Genomic DNA, 18,745 nt, shown 5'->3' with positions numbered 1-18,745 from the left:
TTGTCTTTTATTGCCAAATTTCACAAGCACCATCTTGATTTTACTATCCTAAACATTTAGAAAATGAAATATGAAAATGAAGAATCTGACAGACCTCAACTTTCCACAAAAATTTTACTAGTATATACCCTCTTGCCTTTTCTCTGCTCCAAGTAAGAACATTAGAACAAAGAGAACATCCTTTCAGAAGACAATGGTCTTTCAAAGTATTTTTATAGCATCATCATACTTCCTCTCAGTCTGTTCTCTACAAATTAACAGCTCAGCACTTTCATATTCAAACCCTAGAGCTGGCCTTGACACTGTCCTTAACCATAATAAAGGAGACCGCCATTTCAAGGTTTAAGACTAGGCAAGTGAACTCTAGGCTAGGATGGGCTACACAGCAAGACACTATCTCTCAATAATAATGTTTCTAAAAACAAAAAGAGGTTTTGACAAGTGTCAAACTATTCCCCATTTGTTACTTTCCTACAAAAATAAGATGCTGCTGGGTGCTGTCACATGTCTTTAATCCCAGCACTTAGGAGGCAGAGGCAGGCAGATCTCTGTGATTTTGAGACCAGTCTGGTCTACAAAGTGAGATCCAGGACAGCTGGGTCTACACAGAGAAACCCTGTCTCAAAAACAAAAATAAATAAATAATAATAATAAGCAGCAGAGGAAAGTACTCAGCTTGTCTTAAATTTAACTCAAGAAAAAAGCAGTCCTTAGTACTAAACAACTTCTGTTTTTTGGGGTTTTTTTTTTTTCACACCTACCTGTTTTTCTTATTTTTAAGTGACTAGAGTTGTCGCTGTCACATATAGGGCATTTACTTATTTAGCACTACATTAATAATGTATAAAAGGTTTTTTAATAGAATAAAAAAAACACTAATTCCTAAACTTTTGGTACTTGTAAATGTTTCCTATTTAAATGTAGTTGTAGCACACCTATCTCTATTTTTACACATAACCCTACAGAGTAAAATGGCAGTAGCTTCAGGAAAAGTATGAAAGTTAGAGACAGAAGCCAGGGTTCTCTTCATCCTCACCACAAACTAGCCTTGTAAACTTGTCTACGGTATCAATATTTTCAACTACAACAGATAAAGAATGGGTCAAGGATTAAATACATGCATTTGACAACAGCAAACGCACTCAAATTAGAATGCCCAACACTATTACGTAATCCTTAGTGGAAGACTTATCCACGAGTCTTTTAACTCCTTCTCTAGTCTTCATAATTTCCTGTATAATAACACACACGAATTTGCCATAACAAGACTCAAATAATGCATGTTATACTTTACTTGACAAATGTTGCAAAGAAACCTTCTGATTTGTCTTACATCAATCAATCTGTTCACACTTAAGAGTGACTCACATTTTCTTCCCAAAACAACATAATTATTAAGAGCTTGGTACCTGGATCTGGAGGGTACCAGATCAATACCTAACCCTATCACTTAGCTAGGAGACAATGGACAAGAAATTTAACTTGACTGTGTACCTACCTCCTAAGATGGTTGCAAAACTTAGGACTGAATACATACAATGTGTTAGAACAACATGTGTGTACATTATTCAACCTGTGCTAGCTGTTACAGCTTGTAATTTATCAACTTTGTAGACTCAATCCCTTTAAAAATTACATTTAGAACATATTTAGAAACAAAATGATCTCATTCACTGAGGCTATTATACAAAATAAGTGTAATTTTAAAAGTGACTCTAATTTTAAGATATGTAAACAACAACAAAAAAGGACATTTACCAAAACTTAGGAAAAAAAATATTGCAGTTAGCCATGAATCTTTCAAAAACATTTCAAACAGGTGAGATTCAAGGCAAATTTCAAACGCAACAGACACATGAGAACAAACTGACAATGTGAAAACAGCTAGAAAAACAACTGTAATCTGTTGTTTACCTGGAAGTGGGATTGGCATGCCAGGAAGGGGGACACGGAATGGAGGCACCATTACTGGTGGAAAGGCAGGTATTGCTGCTGCTGGCTGAGGTACTGAATGAGGAACAGCAGGAGGTAACGTCTGTGGGTGCGGCTGGGGTACAGTTTGCACAGGTGTGGCTGTAGGAGCAGGAGTTGAAACACTAACTGTAGGCGTGGCAACTGAGACAGCAGAACTTGGGGTCTGGTCTTGTGTTGTGGGTGCTGATAAAAGAGAAAACAACATGTATCACTCCTTCATGAACCTTTCTACTGTACTCACCCGTCACTCAACTCATTCACTATTTAAAGGCCCATTATCCCATATACTGGAGGAAACGTTTCACAAAATCTATCTCCAAGAAGCTTGAAAATAGCTAAATGAAAGTTAAACAAAAACAAAAAATCAAAACTAAAACACAAAATAAAATGGGGTAAATATACAGAAATGTAATCAGGACCCAGTTCATTCATAGATATAGGAAGTGTAGAGACAATTTTATATTGAGATAATAAACCTCAAAGAGTCAAGATTTCATCAAAGAAAAAGGAGCTCAAAGAGGAAATAAGCAAATGGTGAAAGAAACACGAGTAAAGGTAAAGGGTAGAGAGCAACAGAAAGTGTTCAGAATCACAGGTGAGCACTCAACTCATAAGACATGCGGCATACCAACAAGCCTCGAGCAAGAGCCAGGAAGTCTGTACTTTGCTGGGTAGGGAAAGGGGCACACTTATGCAGAGAAAATGGAGTAGGAAAATAGACACCACTGTATATACAGTGTCTTCTCACATTAGTAGCATAATTTCATAAACGTAAACAAAGGTTTCATGTGATGAATTAGATACAATGGAAAAAGAGGAAGGGAAATCAATTACATTACTGGAACTGTCTAAGCAAGTAAAAACAGAGAAAAAGAAAATGCAAACAACTAATGTCTGGATATGAATGAATGGAACAGAAAACATTTCAGGTTTTTCTTTAATTATTTCAAAATTTAAGAAAATGTTTTAAGTGCTTTCCATAGTGTAACCAGGTGAATGTACAATTCAGGGTCATTTGGGTTCCGCTATCTAAAATAAAACACTCCATCTCTAGAATTCACATTTAAAATAGAAATGATAAAAAAAATAAAATCTATACTTCACATTATTAAGGTTTTAGCTCTTATTCAATGAAACATTTTATAACTTTACCTAGTTCCAAATAAAATCCACTATGATAATTCACTGGATTTTCAGTGATTTCTTTTTTTAAAGAAAGGGAAAGTATCAAACTCTACCTGTATTAGACTAAGAATAAACTTGAAAAATTAATAACAGTGCTTTCCCAATCTTTAAGCAACTTCATTTTTAAATAAAAGCACAGAGCTGAATACAAACCACCCAACTGTATTGTCCACCTGACAACAAAAATCTGTCCATTACCACCTTCTACCTTCTACAAATTTTGAAAAACTCACTTAGGCTGGGAAGATGTGAGTAATTTCATACTTGTCAATGAGGAACTCACCTTGGCTAAATAGACAGCAGGGCCAAACAAGTATCTTCAGGGGCCCAGGAATGAATTGTTGGTCTAGCATAGACCTAGCCTTAGGGTACAGTATCATATTAATATAATTTATAACAGTGTGAAAAATACAAAGTACATGCAACATTTGCCCAGTCCCATAGATACACCATTCAGCAACTGTAGACCACTACAATGTCTGAAAGCATATTAATTCTTCCCAATTTCCCTGAGAAGTTGACTTCATGATCAGTTTCCATAAACTTGCAAAAAATGAGCTTTGCTCAACTTCCAAGTAAAATAAGTGGTTTAAATGTTTACTCCCATATACCCAGATCTATACTGTAGTTTACAAAACTAAATTTTAAAGTATTACTGGTATTCATATTACTAAAATTATGGTTCAAAGCACCAATGCCAAGAAAATGAGTTCATAGGGACATAAAAGTTCAAGTAGAAAAGACTGCAATTAAGGAGATAGCAAAAAGTATTCACTCAACTCACTCCTACTCTCCATAGCAGGGTATTTTGAAATTGCTTAGAGATAATGAATCTGAGGAAAAGGATAAAGGCAATGCCAGAATCAAAGAGGAACCTGGAAGAGTAACGCCAATCAATGAGCAAGTTCCTACAAGTTCCATGTGCTCAAATAACTGCTAAAGCTCTCCATCTCAACCCCCATGTGTGGGATTCTAACAAGAACAAGTGACCATTTACGGCAGTACAGAAGGTGGAGAAATAGTGCGACTAGAATCACAGTACCAGACAGACTACTCAGACACACAACAGAAAAACAGGTACTCAAATACAGCCAACAGAATGTGACTTTGTTACCTTTTGTTTAGATTTTCAGGACGATTACAGCAGGAAGGAGAGGGGCACTTACAAACACGGAGCACACACAGGGCAACTGAAATACCTACATAACCACATCCCTCAAAGCAAACCAAGTACCACCCTTCCCAAGCCATCAGAGAGACCTTAAGCAACAGGAGCCTCCACACAGTGCTACACTGCCTTTAATACCCTGCTCCCACTACCACCACCATGTGCTCCATAAATCAATGGCAGGTTTCTGCCTTGGACCCTCAAGCATAAAAGCCATAAGCTAAAGATCACAATATAGTTAGTCAGCACAACTTTCCTTCCATTTACATCTTATACTTGTAAAAGACCTACGTTTTCCTGTTTCATCTATTTCTCCCAGTTTATCTAAAAAAACTAAATAATGTCTAAAAACTGTCTCCGGGATGGATTCAATCACCAGGGCTGGGGAGAAGGTGGAGACACATATGCCTATACATATACCTTGCTTCTTCAATCAATAAGGTTAATTCTAATTTGAATCCATTATGATTACATGTTTCAGTATTTCTTACACTACTGATTCCCAAGTTTCTGAAGCTACCAAGCCAAGTGTGGTTTTGTTTTTTTTTATTCATTGTTCAGACAGTAAACAATAGGAACACCAACCACCCCATAAAAAAAACCAGTCAGTGCAATGCATTAACAATGATCACATCCAGATCATTTCAATAATCTGGGCTCAGTCTGTTTGCAGTGATACCACCAATACACAGAATAACTGTTTAAAACAATCTGTCTTCAGCCCTTACATCTGATATGTATACATTCTCACTTTTACTTTTTTAAAGTTCTAAGTCTTAGGATGTAACCATATACTTGAAAATTCTTTCCTTATTGTTTCTAAGCCAATCCCCACTGCATTTACATATAACTTACTCCAGGGCCCACCATTTCTAAAAGAGGTTACAGAAAAATTCCTAAGAAAGTCTTCTGACTTCAACAACACCCAGACCCGCTACTTGAAGAACATTCCAGAACATCTGCCTGATTTTTAAAACTATCCATCCCCTGGGCTTGCTCTTAAACAGTCTATTGACCAATATAAATTGTCCTGCCTCAGAACTTCCCTGTCAATCCCATAAAATACATCAGTCCTCACCTGCTGACCTTTGTTCAAGCCTCAATTAGAAAACTGTGAAGTAAGGTCCAACACACTTCATTTTGTAACTCCTACAGTATTTGTCACTAGTGTCTGGTCAATTAAAATAACTACACTTCTACAGCTTAACTGCATGAACTACACTTGGGCAAATTTCTTCTACTCTTACAAATGCCCAATTTTCTTTAACTCAGAAATTTTAATGTCAAAACGTATTTTAAATAATGTCAAGGGTAATGCCAGAAACTACCTTTTTAGACTACAGGATTTGGTTTTCACACCCCTAAATACCCACACACTAGGCCAGTACTCACTTGATACTGTCTGTGCAACCGAAGTAGCAGTTGTCGTGGTGGCTGTGGTAGAGGATGGGGTAGACGATGGTGTTGAAGTAGACACTGCAGGTGCTGGGCTACTGGTTGTAGGGGTGGGAGCGCCTACTGCTTGTGCTTGCACTTGTGCCTGGACCTGAGCCTGAGCCTGGGCCTGGGCCTGGGCTTGTGCCTGGGCTTGTGCCTGAGCCTGTGCCTGTGCCTGGGCCTGGGCCTGTGCCTGGGCCTGGGCCTGAGCTTGAGCCTGGGCCTGAGCCTGAGCCTGGGCCTGGGCCTGGGCCTGAGCCTGGGCCTGGGCCTGAGCCTGGGCCTGGGCCTGGGCCTGAGCCTGGGCCTGGGCCTGGGCCTGGGCCTGAACCTGTGCTTGGGCTGCAAGCATAGGTGTCAGTTCTGATTGCTGAATAACCTTTACTCCATCTGGCTTGGTCCACGCAGATTCACGTGTCCGAGCATTATAATAATAAACCTGCAAAGGAAGGAAAAAAGTAGTAATCACAAAATCTGATAATAAAAAAAAGTTATATTTTGTCTTAAAAGATATTTTAAAGTAGCTTTAGAGGTTACACAATATTCATGCATTATGAGTCTATGTTTCTATAAAACAGAAAAGGAAAACTAATGTAGTATTTTGCAAAGGAAGTTAACGAAGGCCTAACACAAGAAAGCTTTGCTGACAAAATTGGCCTTTGGCTAGTGTGTGAGAACTGGACTTGAGAGTACTGCACCCCTCTTCCTAATAAGAATTGTGCACTGTGCCTAAACTGTGTATGCAAACGATGCAGCTCATGCTGAAAGTCTGTTTTCCTTCTGAGAGTGTGGAATTTTAGTTTATGCTGGACTGATGGTACTATACCATCTAATGAAAACCTCTAGGTTCAGGTGAGCTTGCTGGTAGAAAAACTTCTCATGTGTGGTCACCTACCATTCTACTCTGAAGAAAATAAAGCATGTACAGTCTCATTCCTTAAGAGGACTTTGGGAAGCTCAGGTCTATTTTTCTTCCTATCTTGCCTCAGGCACCTTCTCCTGTTAGTTTTGTATCCTTTCACTGTAGTCTAAGCTACGAGGTCAACTACACAATGATCCCTACTGATGATTCCCAAGCCTAAAGATGGTTTTGAGAATCTGTGACACATCATTGAAAATGCAAGCCTCCATGCAACCTTGTAACTACAGCAAAATCTAATGCAGCAAGTTCCTCTGGAGTCATACCCTAATCACTGTTTGAAGCTCAGTCTTAATGCATAGAGGTACCAGAATCTCAAACTACCAAATGTTCACTACTTTGCCACCACGGAAATAACAAGTTGAGTATATTTTGTAATTTACCTTCCCATCTGGAGTTTTATTTTCTACCCATATCTCCTCAGTGGGAGGCAGTGCTGGAGCACCAGGAGCAGTCCCAGGAGGCATTCCTGGTGGGAACATCATACCCGGAGGAGGAGGCATAGCTCCCATGGGTGGAGGCATGAAAGGTGGTCTCTGTGAATGCACAACAACAGTTATGGTCACTTATAAACGACCTTATTTCTTCCTTCAGGTTAGTATTAAGTTCTACCTCTACACAAAAGCAAAGAACTACAAAAGCAAACAGTTGTCTGTTCAAACACATCTGGCTACTGCATGAGCAAAATTATTAATCTGTAATAAAAATAACAAGAATGTCAAAATACTAACAAGAGCTAATTCTAGGTTATGCCATCATGAGTAATCTTTATGTTTCATTGCATTTTTCATACACTGGGTTACTTTAAAAGAAAAAAGTTGATTTTTAAATATTCTGGGGATTTTTTTCATGTTTTTGTTTTTGTTGTGGTAGGGGTCAAACCCAGGGCCTTGTGAATGTTAGGTAAGTGTTCTGAGCTACATCTCAAGCCCCTATGTTTAAATACCACGCTTATCCATGACCTAAACTCCTCCACAGTAGCCACTAACAATAAACATTATTTTACAAAATCATACAGCAATAACCCTTATTATTTTTTACTTCAAGCAAAAATGTAGTTAAAAACATATTTTCCCATCCTATTTTTTATGCAGTAGTAATAAAACTCACTTTAAATGTCAGTAAGTGTTGTGTGATATTTTGTTTGTGTTTTGACAAATAAAGCTTGCTTGGAGTCAGAAGGTGGAGCTAGTTAACCATAGAGGTTTGGAGGACTGTAGAGAGAGGGACAGGGAAGTGATAAGGCGGGGCTCAGATAGGATCTCAGCCCTTTTGTTTGGAGAAACTGGTAAGGTAGGAAGTGACTGTGGCTGCTCCCCTGCTTCTCTGATTTTTCAGGTTTTTACCCCTATATCTGACTCCTGGTTTTTATTGATAAGATTAATTAGATTTATGCTTCAAGTGAGTTTCACAAATACAGAAAACAATTATCCACTCTATCTTCAGGCTTCATTTATCCTGGTCTGGTCTGGTCTTGGCACTGGTCTCAGCCCTTGCACAAGCCTCTCATCACACCTTTTAGTGGAAAGCTTAAAAATCAACCCAGCATATAAGACACCACTCTTGTGAGTCAGTAGAACCTGAAAATTCCTCCACCATCCTCTTTAGTGACTACTAACAAGATCCCACGCCAAGCTGTATCAGAAGCAAGAAAAGCTGCAGCTTCTGATACTCAGGCCTGGTAACTTCAGCATAACGAAGGAGTCTTCAACTAAGTTTGTTTGCACTGTACATTAGTTTCAGAAGTAAAAATATAATGAATATTGGGGCTGCCATTTTGAGCAAAGATAAAAAGATGTTCTCTATAATCTGAATCTAATATAAAAATTCAATTACCAAAAGCACCTTAAGTTAGACAAGGGGACTGAGTTCCTTCCACTTTCCTGAAAGTACTCCCTGCCCTACACCTGCTTTGAACTTGTTTCTGTTCCTTACATAGGCTCATGTCTTTCCAGCACCAACAGACTCCATTTATAAAAGATCTACCCTAATGTCTCATGAACCCTCAGCTACAAATAATTCAGAGGATTTAATGTAAAGCAACACAATTATCCATCAAGACTAAAAGCAGCATAACAGCATTTGAGACATGTCACCCACACTAAATCCTTACTGGAGGAGCACACTTATTGAGTACACACTGTAATTAATATTCAAATAATAGTTTTAATCAACTGCACTGATCAAATGTACATAGTAAATGTATAGTCACTAAAAAACTGGATTTTTGTAATCTTCAAGTAAATTCAATACCACATCACTTATAGATAAGCCTCCAGTTAAAACACGAGTTTAGCATATTTTATATGGTGGTGCATGTCAACAATCCCAGCACCCAGAGGCTGAAGCAGGAGAACTACTGTATGCTCAAGGCCAGTCTGGGATACACAGTGAATTCAAGTCCGGCCTATGCTAAACAGCAAGTCCCCATCAAATTTAAAAAACAAAAACAAAAAAAAAAACAAACCATAATAAATGTTCTTCTAATACCAAAAGATTTGGGGAAAGAAAGAAAAAAAAAACCTTAAATCCAAATCTATTATCATTCTCCAAATTCTACCCTAGGCATCATTTCTACAGTGGAAAACTACTCAATATTATACAGTCTACATCTATTATATACTTGCTAGCAATATAGACCATGAAAGAGAAATAAATATTCTCCAGTCAGTACATAAAGATTTGAAAGTCTTTTCCCATATTGAAGACAGTTACAGAAGAGAATTCGCCAAGTTATTGAGAGAAATACAAACTAGTCATTAAGGCAGGGTGTGTCAGTAGGCTTCTGCCACCACCTACATCCCTTTTCTCCCTCCCATATTAATAACTTAAGGAACAACAGCAACATTTGTCTCCTTAGCTGTCATTTTATTTCAAACTTGAATTTTTGCTGAATGAGGTGTCTCACACTTACAATCTCAGCATTGAAGAACTAAGGCAGGAGGATCACAGTAAATTCAAGGCCAGTCTGAGCTACAGAGTGAAAATTTGTCTAAAAAAAAAAACCACCAGGAACTGAGTCAGTAGTTAATAATGTTTGCTCCTCTTCCAGGGAAATCAAATGTGGTTCCCAGTATCCATGTCCAGCGGTTCACAACAGCTTGTTAACTCCAGTATCAGGAGAGATCTGATGCCCTCTTCTGGCATATGCGCGCGCGCGCGCACACACACACACACACACACACACAAAAAAAAAAAATTTAAAAATGAAATTAAATCTTTAGGGGCTGGAGAGATGGCTTGGTTTCCAGCATTCCAACTCTAGATCCAGGGTATGGGGTGCCCTGGGCCTCAGTGGGTATCTGGCACACATACACATACATGTAGGCAAAACTCATATACAAAAAACAAAGAAAAATCTTTAAACAGAAATAAACAGAGTCAAGTTTTTAAGGCAAAACTTATATATAAAATTGATACTGATGCCAACTAAGCAATGGCAACCTCTACATCCTTTACCTGGAGGTGTGGTGGGCCCATGGGTGGAGGTATTCCTCCTGGGGGAGGCATTGGTGGCATATTAGGATCGAAAGGAGGCCGTCCAAAGGGGGGTCTGGGTGGTGGAGGAGGGCCTCTCATCATGCCGAAAGGAGGAGGAGGTCTCATGAGAGGTGGCGGGCCTCGCATCACTGCATTTGGTGGGGGAGCTGGGCCTCGGAACCGCAAGGCCTGCTGCTGAGCCATCCTGTGTGGAAGAACAGTGAACAGGTTCTCAAAATTGCAAAAGTAGCTACTCACAACTGAATTATAGCAATTTTTAAAGGGCCCAAGTGCAAACAAGAGTTGGAAAGTCATTATTTTTGCAGTCACATGGTAAAAATGAGATGAGAATGAAGATGAGGGCAGATATTTAGATGATTTTAAAATATCTTCCCACAATAGTATATAGTCACAAGGTAGAATGAAAACCACAATCAGAAAATTAAGCAATACCAGATTGTCATAATTAATGTTGTCTAAGGGTATGACTGAGAGGCATACCCCACATAGTGCAACCAAGAGTATACAACCTCAGTCTATAACGGATACACAATGAGAAGACTCAACAGGTAAAGGCACTTACCGCCAAGCCACAAGGTAGGAGAGAACCAAGTCACCCAAGTTACCCTCTGACCTGCATACACACACACACAGACACTTTTTGAAAAGAATGTTCCAGACGGGTGTTGCTCAGAAATATCAGTGGTATACAGACAAGGTTAAAGAAAGCTGAAGAAACCATCTGTGGACTAGGCTTCACATACCAAACAGAAGCAGTACTACATAAGGTAGTAGGATCTGTCAGAGAAGGATCAACTTCAGACACTGATTCCTAGGCTACTTCTGTAGTCACAGAAAATAGACACAAATGTATTTAGCGGGAAATGTTCCAAGTATCTTAATCATAAGCAGTTCAGAGTTAAAAAGAGCATGCATGCATGCAAATAAAGCAAGAGGTAAAATATCAAGTGTTCCATTGTCATTTCTTTAATTTTTTAAAGTTTGAAATACTTTTTTGTTTTTGTTTTTTGAAACATGGTGTCTCTACAGAGCCTTGGCTGTCCTGGAACTCACTACGTAGACTAGAATGGCCTCAAACTCATCTGTCTCTGCTTCCTGAGTGCTGAGATTAAAAGCACACACGCCCTAAGTTTTTAAAAGAGGATGGAGGGCTGGTGAAATGGCTAGCAGGTAAAGGTACTTGCTGTAAAGCCTGATGACCCGAGTTTGAGCCCTGAGATCTATAAAACAGATCTAAATTCCTGTAAGTTGTCCTGATTTTCATGTATACACCAAGGCACACACAAAAATATTCCGTAAAAAGAATTTTTGTATTAGAAGAGAGTGGTCACAGCCTAAGACACTTCAAATATTGTGCACCTCCCCTTCAATGCACCCTCCCCCACAAGCTCTGACCAAATATCTTAGTGTATTCTTTCCATGGCATTTGAGTAAATAACGAATGTCATAAATAATAGCATTAGCCAGGCGGTGGTGGCTCCCACCTTTAATCTCAGCTTGGGAGGCAGAGGCAGATGGATCTCTATGAGCTGAAGGCCAGCTGGGTCTACAGAGTGAGATCCAGGATAGCCAGGGCTACACAACACAGTGAAACCCTGTCTCAAAAATAAATAAATAAACAAACAAACAAAAGTATTTTTTACCTTTGCCCAAGTGATTAATATGTGTGTGTGTGTCCCTAAAAGTGCTGACTACATGCCAGGGAATATACTACATATGCTCTTTTCAAATATTGTTTATTTAGTAACATTTCTATGAGATTATGAGGTGAACACCATTGTTAATCCCATTTTACAGGTAAGGAACGAGGGCACACAAAACTGAAACACTGTGTTCTGTCCAAGGCCTCACAGCTTGTTAGTGGTAAAGCAAGAATTACAACGCCAATGTCCTGCAAGCCCTTTCTTTCAAAGGAATTTTGTTCACTCATTTCTCCAGCACACTGTCAAGTCTAGACATAGTAGGCCCATTAAATAATCATGAGGGGGTTGGCGAGATGGCTCAGCAGTTAGAAGCACTGGCTGCTCTGAGAGGACCCGGGTTCAATTCCCAGCACCGACATGGCAGCTCACCACTGTCTGTAACTCCTGTAACTCCAGTTCCAGGGGATCCGACACCCATACACAGACATAAATGCAGACAAAACACCAATGCACATAAAATAAAAATAAATAATTTTTAAAAATACTTATATGGCTGGACATAGTGGCACATGCCTTTAAATCCCAGCATTGGGAGGCAGAGGTAGGTGGATCTCTGTGAGCTATGAGGCCAGTCTGATCTACACGGTGAGTTCCAGGACAGCCAAGGATACATAGAAAAACCTTGTCTCCAAAACAAAAAACCTACTCATATAAACCAACGCATGTATACCTTGGTGATACTGTACAAAAGCTACCATAAAAGGACAAGACACAGAGCCTACAATAATTATTTTTATTATAGCCAGACATGGTGGTTAATGCCTGCAATCCTAGCTATTCAAAGACAGAGGCAAGCTGGGAATAATGATAAACGCCTTTAATCCCAGCACTTAGGAGACAAAGGTAGGATTATCTTTGTGAGTTCAAGGCCAGCCTGATCTACAGATTGAGTTCCAGGACAGCCAGGGCTATGTAGAGAAATCTTGTCTCAAAAAAACACCAAAAAAAAAATACACAGTAAAATTGTCTCAGAGGGGGGAAAAAAAAGACAGAGGCAGGAGGGTCACAAGTCTGAGGCCATTCTAGGCAACCCAAGATTCTTATCTCTAAATAAATAACTTAAAAAAAAAAAAAACCCTATTATGAGCCAGGCGGTGGTGGCGCACGCCTTTAATCCCAGCACTGGGGTGGCAGAGGCAGGCGATCTTTGTGAGTTGAGGCCAGCCTGGTCTACAGAGTGAGATCCAGGAAAGGCGCAAAGCTACGCAGAGAAACCCTGTCTCGGTAAATAAATAAATAAATAAATAAATCACCCTATTATTAAACTTCAACTTGCCAAAGTCAATTACAGCACCTACCCAGACCTTCTTACATAAACTAAGAATGTACATTACACAAGATTCAAATTTCCATACTCAAAAAAACTAGATTAATAATAATATTCTTTCTTTCTTTGGGGAGAGGGGTTGGCTTTTTCTATTTGGTTGAGCACACCTTTAATCCCAGAACTCAGGAGGCAGAGGCAGCCAGATCTTAGGGCAACTAGAGCTGTTACACAGAGAAACTCTTATCTCAACAAACAAAAAGAATGTACCTTAATATTAGGTATCCTTTTTGTCAGTTTTCCTTTTCCAAAAAATCTACAGTTTTTTTTTTTTTTTTTTGGAATTCGTACCTCCTACTTCTAACTTCAAGTCAAGCACTTAGCCTCTAGAACCACGAAGCCATACCTGCTCTGTTCTTCATCAGGTTAGTTACATACATTCCCAAGTCTGAATTTCCTACCATGTAAAGAATGTAGACTTAAAATAAAAGCTACCTCAGATCTGTTCAATGAGATAATCCCTGTCACACAATTTAAGGTAATAGCCAATATTCAGTAAATTGTATTATCACTGCCAATTATTCCCAATACCTCATAGAGCTTTGCCTATATAAGGCATTTAGTTAATTTTCCAGATTTCTTTTTAAAGTCTGCCACTAATTTCCTGCTGCCAGTTATATGTAGAGCATATAACTGAGATCTTTATCTATACAACTTCAACACTTCCTCACCAAAATAAACAGATAAAGCACCTGGAACAGCAATGACCAGAAATGCTTGTGAAGTACTAGCTACTAAGGACTGTTACTACATTAATATTAGTGTTCCATGCTATTAAAATTACTGTTATTAATATTAATGTCGGGTGTTATTACCCAGCTATTACCAGGCCGTTATCTGGATGTTGTGGACAGTTCAGTCTCCAGTATTTCTGATCTTCAAATACATCAACTGCATTATGTTGAAGCCTGTGCTTACAGTTTCCACTGCTTGGCATGTTCTTCCCACCCCTTTCTATGACTGTCCACTCTTCATTATTCAGACCCAGTCCAAATGTCACCTCAACCTGCTCCCCACCTCTAGGGTCTCACAGTCCCTCTCTGGACCTTTACCCAACTGAGTTTTCAAGTACAACAAATGAGATAAAGCACTCTATCACCTACTTTTACCCATCACTGTACAGCTTTTAATATATTGACACTGTGCACTACTATTTAATAATGATTATGAACTCTGAACACTTCCTATTTACCAGGACAGTTACATGGGCATTTTCTGTACTCTCTTAATTCTTACAACAACCTAAGATGAGTTTAATGTCATTTTTACAAAGGAAAAATAGCTTGTTAAGGAAGCTAGTTTATAGTAATGCCAGAGTATTCTCATCCTGTTTTCACCAGCAAAGAAATCCAGGTTTCAAGTACCTTGTCCTATGTATTATGTATAAGTAGTAAACAAAGCCCCCTGGGGGTGGGGAAGCCCTAGGGTAAGAGATCTATACACAAATCAGTCTGAAAGTTACTTTCAGGGCCCTCAACCAGAAAATGACAAATGGATCTCTGAATTTCACTGCGGCTGCAAGCAACTTGAGATCCCACAACTTCCAACATTTTGGGGGAAGTCTATCTACATGCATAAAGAAAAATTGTCTTTAATTTTCTTCAAAAGAACATCCTGGAAATACAAATATATTTTTCTAGAAGTAATCTACCCAGATAAGCAAACTCCTCAGAGAAAATACTTCAGTTGAATCGGCAGGAAACTAAACATGCTACCTTCTTACATATAGAAGGCAAATTATGGAAACAATGAATCAGCTGGGACCCAGGTTTTAGCTCCAACCCAGCCAACTAGCTCCATATGTTTCACACCTGTAGACTGATCCTCATTTGATGGAGTTAGTTTCCTTTCAAATTTAGACCAACCTCAATTAAATGGAAGGTCTTTGGGGACAAAGGGCTTTCCCCTTTATTGTCAGGACCTAGGCCAGTAACTGTCACAGATTGCATAAGTGTAGTAGGATAAGGTGACCATATCTCAATATCGGTTTATTACCACATACCACATTATCTACTAAACATCGCATTTCTGACTCTATGAAGCATATATGAGATGCAGATACAAAACAAAGCTCAGTTTCTGCCATCAAAGCAGCCAGTTTATCGTAAATCGAGAGCAATGCTAAACCCTCTACAATGTGGGGCAAAGAAACGAGACAGAGTCACATGTAATAGAGGCTGGCCTGAAATTTACCACCCTCAACTTCCTGAATGCAGGATTAACAAGCGTTTGCCACCACACATAGCTCCACAAGCAACCTCTAAGCCAAGATGCTAAGGGACCAAATACTTGCAGCAGGCCATCTAATTAAAGCCTTATTAGGATCAGTTTTGCAATAATGTCTAGAGTCTAGACAATCAGTAATAAGTCTACAGGACTACTTACTGTGAAGCTGAAGACACTCTCCAAAACGCTCCGCTAAGACCCTGAGACTAGCTAAAGTAACCTCTTGAGACCAGAATCAAAAATACTTTTTATCACTAGTACTGGAAGATCCTGAAAATGCACACCAGCCATTCAGCACAAATGTATGGGGGTGAAAGGATTCAAGATTCATCTCAGAAATAAGACAAAACCTTGTTCCTGCCAGAGAGGGAATTTTTGTGTGTGACATTCTGAGCCCGAAAGCCGTTATTTTCTTCTAAGCAAGGCTAGTCTCCATTTCCTTAGACAATTTCATCCCTTATTCTAGAAAACACGAATCCTCAAAATCGACACTGCTGTTTTCCTTGTAGACGCCGAAAACGGCACATTTCAGAATGGGAACTGAGTAGCTGAAATGGCATTTTCCCTTCCAAGGGGATTGGGAAAAAAAAAAAAAAAAAACGTACATACACAAAACCTAAGTCACCTCTGTTTCTCTTCAAAAGCCACCTACAAAGAGATGGCATTTCCCGGTCACTCCGATCAAACTTTCATCACAAATTGCAGAGGCACTGAGCGAGGGAGGGAGTGAGGAGGTTCCAGCGGAAGAAAGGTCACTCACTGCCTCCGTAGGGCTAAGGCGTGGGTAGGAGAGAGCGAGGTCGCAGGCTAGGGACCCGGACACATCAAGCCACTTCCTGGATTCACCATTCCAACCTCGACTCGTTCCCCCGCCCCAACCCCTCGGAGACGTCCCCTCGACCCCTGAGCGGGGAGGCGAGGGGGACGAGGGACGGGCCCGGCACCGCCTTTTTGGCCTGCGGATGGAGCCTGCAACTCGTCCTAAAACCCGGGTGGAGGATCCGGGAAAGAAGAGAGCCTTTTTAAAGCAGCAGCCTCCGCGGCCCCCAGCAAACGGTCGGGGCTGCGAATCTTGACAAAAGAAACGGAATCGCGAAACGAGGGCCGGAGGTTAAAGCGAGAGAAGCCGAGGAAGGTGGGGCGGGAGGCCGGGCGGCCCGCGCGAGGCCGCGGACGGCGTGGACGAGGCCAGAGCGGGTCCGCCAGTGCCGGCCGGGCGGCGGGCGGCGGAGGGGAGCGGCCAGCCGAGCCCGCCACGGTAGGCCGGGAGCGGAGGCGCGCCGCCCAGGCCTGTGGGCCCCGCGAAGGACGCGGGTGCGCCCCGCCGCGCGCGCAGGAGGCCGCTAGGCCAGCCCCGGCCCGGTTCTCATTCAAGCCGCCTTCCCTTCCCCCTTTCGCCAGCCCCACGCGGTCCGGCCTCGGACCGCCGCGACTCCTGTCCCCCACCGTCCCCTCGGGCCCCCGCGGCCCGCCCCAGCCGCTGGGACGCCAGCGCGCCGAGATGTGAGGGAAGGCGGCGCCCTTTACCTCAGCTCCCCCGGGTTGAATCGCTCGCCTTCCCCTCCGTCCCCGCCACGCTCCGCCATTACAGACAGTCGCGTTCATCCACCCGCCGACCCGGCGTTCCCGATTGGTCGGAAGAATCGTCAATCCCGCACGCAGAAGGCGGGACTAGCCGAGATCTATAAGGTGATTGGCGAAGCTCGCCATCAATCTTGGCGTTAGGGACGGCATTTGTTTTGCTATTGGGCAAAGGGCCCGCCGACTTTGAAAGCGGTATGGAGACAGTCAGTTGATTGGCCGCTAGTAGGCTTCATGGGAAATGAGACATTGGCAAGGAGGAACAGGTGGCGCCCTCTTGCGGAAAGAAAAACTAGGTCCTCCCAAGTTCCGCCCAGCCTAACGTAGCCACGTGTCGGCGCGGCTTGCAGGAGCCAGATGTGGAGCCATATTGGCCACTAATAGCTCAGGCCGGGATCTTGGGCGTTGTATGAGCCAATCGAAATCGACCTGGGTCGCACCCAAACCAATTATCAGGTTGCAGGGGAAAGCGGTATTTCCTTGCAGTTAACAAGAGGCGTTAAGTCACTACGCTGTGTATGCTTGTTCTGAAATAATTACAAGTATGCCTTCCAGTTCACCTAATCAACAGCAGGCTGAATGTTATATAATTTACTGCATTAAAATAAGTAGATTGGAGAAGGGAGGTCTCTGCAATTTACAGCTTTAGCATTTCTCCTTCAATCTCAAAATAAAGCTGTCTAAATTAGCACAGCCTGATACCAGAAGCAATTATAAATATGCTACATTTTTTAACTTTAAAGGTGGGGGGGGGGCAGGGATTTCAATGGAATAGTGAAGATGACCACTGTCATTACTGAATTCAAATTAATGATAAATTTTACACAGACCTAGTACTATGCACCATTCTAAACACTGGCCATGTATTGTTTCTTTTAGACTTTGAAATCCACTAACAGGTAAATACAACTAGGCACAATTTATAGGTGAGACTGAGGCACAGATGTTAAATTAGTTGCTCAATATAGGCAGCTAGTAAATGGTAGGTCTTAGCCTTAGGCCCACAACTGTGGTGATATTGTGTCCCCCAATATTTTGTGCACCCTAATAAACTTACCTGGGGTCAGAGACAGAACAGCCACTAGATCGACATAGAGGCCAGAAAATGGTGGCACACACGCCTTTAATCCTAGCATTCTGGAGGCAGAGATCCATCCAGATCTCTATGAGTTCAAGGCCACATTGGAAACAGCCAGGCATGGTGACACATGCCTTTATTCCCAGGAAGTGATGGCAGGAAGCAGAAAGCAGAAAGGTATATAAGGCATGAGGACCAGGAACTAGAGGCTTTTACGCTTTTAGGCTTTTAGCAGCAGTTCAGCTGAGATCCATTCAGATGAGGACTCAGAGGCTTCCACTTTGAGGAAACAGGATGGACTGAGAAGTTGGCGAGTTGAGGTTAGCTGTGGCTGGTTCTGTCTCTCTGATCTTCCAGCATTCATCCCAATATCTGGTTCTGTTTTTGGTTGGTTTTTTTGTTTTGTTTTGTTTTTGTTTTTGTTTTTTGGGGTTTTTTGGGGGGGTTTTGGGTTTTTGGGGGGTTTTTGGGGGTTTTTTTTTGGTTTTTCGAGACAGGGTTTCTCTGTGTAGCTTTGCGCCTTTCCTGGGACTCACTTGGTAGCCCAGGCTGGCCTCGAACTCACAAAGATCCGCCTGGCTCTGCCTCCCCAGTGCTGGGATTAAAGGTGTGCACCACCACCACCCGGCTTTAATAAGACCTTTTAAGA

At 41.3% G+C, this 18,745-nt stretch overlaps 1 protein-coding gene across 1 annotated transcript in view; it reads right to left on the bottom strand.

The window, feature by feature from the left end:
• Positions 1–17,080, bottom strand: part of Tcerg1 (transcription elongation regulator 1) — a 49,580-nt gene extending 32,500 nt beyond the window's left edge. The window contains exons 1-6 of the mRNA XM_059246732.1: positions 16,965–17,080; positions 10,143–10,368; positions 7,067–7,219; positions 5,720–6,203; positions 1,915–2,157; positions 1,065–1,081 (exon numbers count right to left, since the gene is read on the bottom strand). Coding sequence (XP_059102715.1) covers positions 1,065–1,081; positions 1,915–2,157; positions 5,720–6,203; positions 7,067–7,219; positions 10,143–10,368; positions 16,965–17,023 — 1,182 coding nt within the window. The 5' untranslated portion in view covers positions 17,024–17,080. The remainder of the gene's footprint in view (positions 1–1,064; positions 1,082–1,914; positions 2,158–5,719; positions 6,204–7,066; positions 7,220–10,142; positions 10,369–16,964) is intronic.
• Between the last annotated feature and the right edge of the window lie 1,665 nt (positions 17,081–18,745).

This window comes from Peromyscus eremicus, chromosome 19 (genome assembly GCF_949786415.1).
Source record: "Peromyscus eremicus chromosome 19, PerEre_H2_v1, whole genome shotgun sequence".
Lineage (NCBI taxonomy): Eukaryota > Metazoa > Chordata > Mammalia > Rodentia > Cricetidae > Peromyscus > Peromyscus eremicus.
Note: the sequence above shows the minus strand (reverse complement) of the source record. Positions and strands in the feature narration are given on the sequence as shown.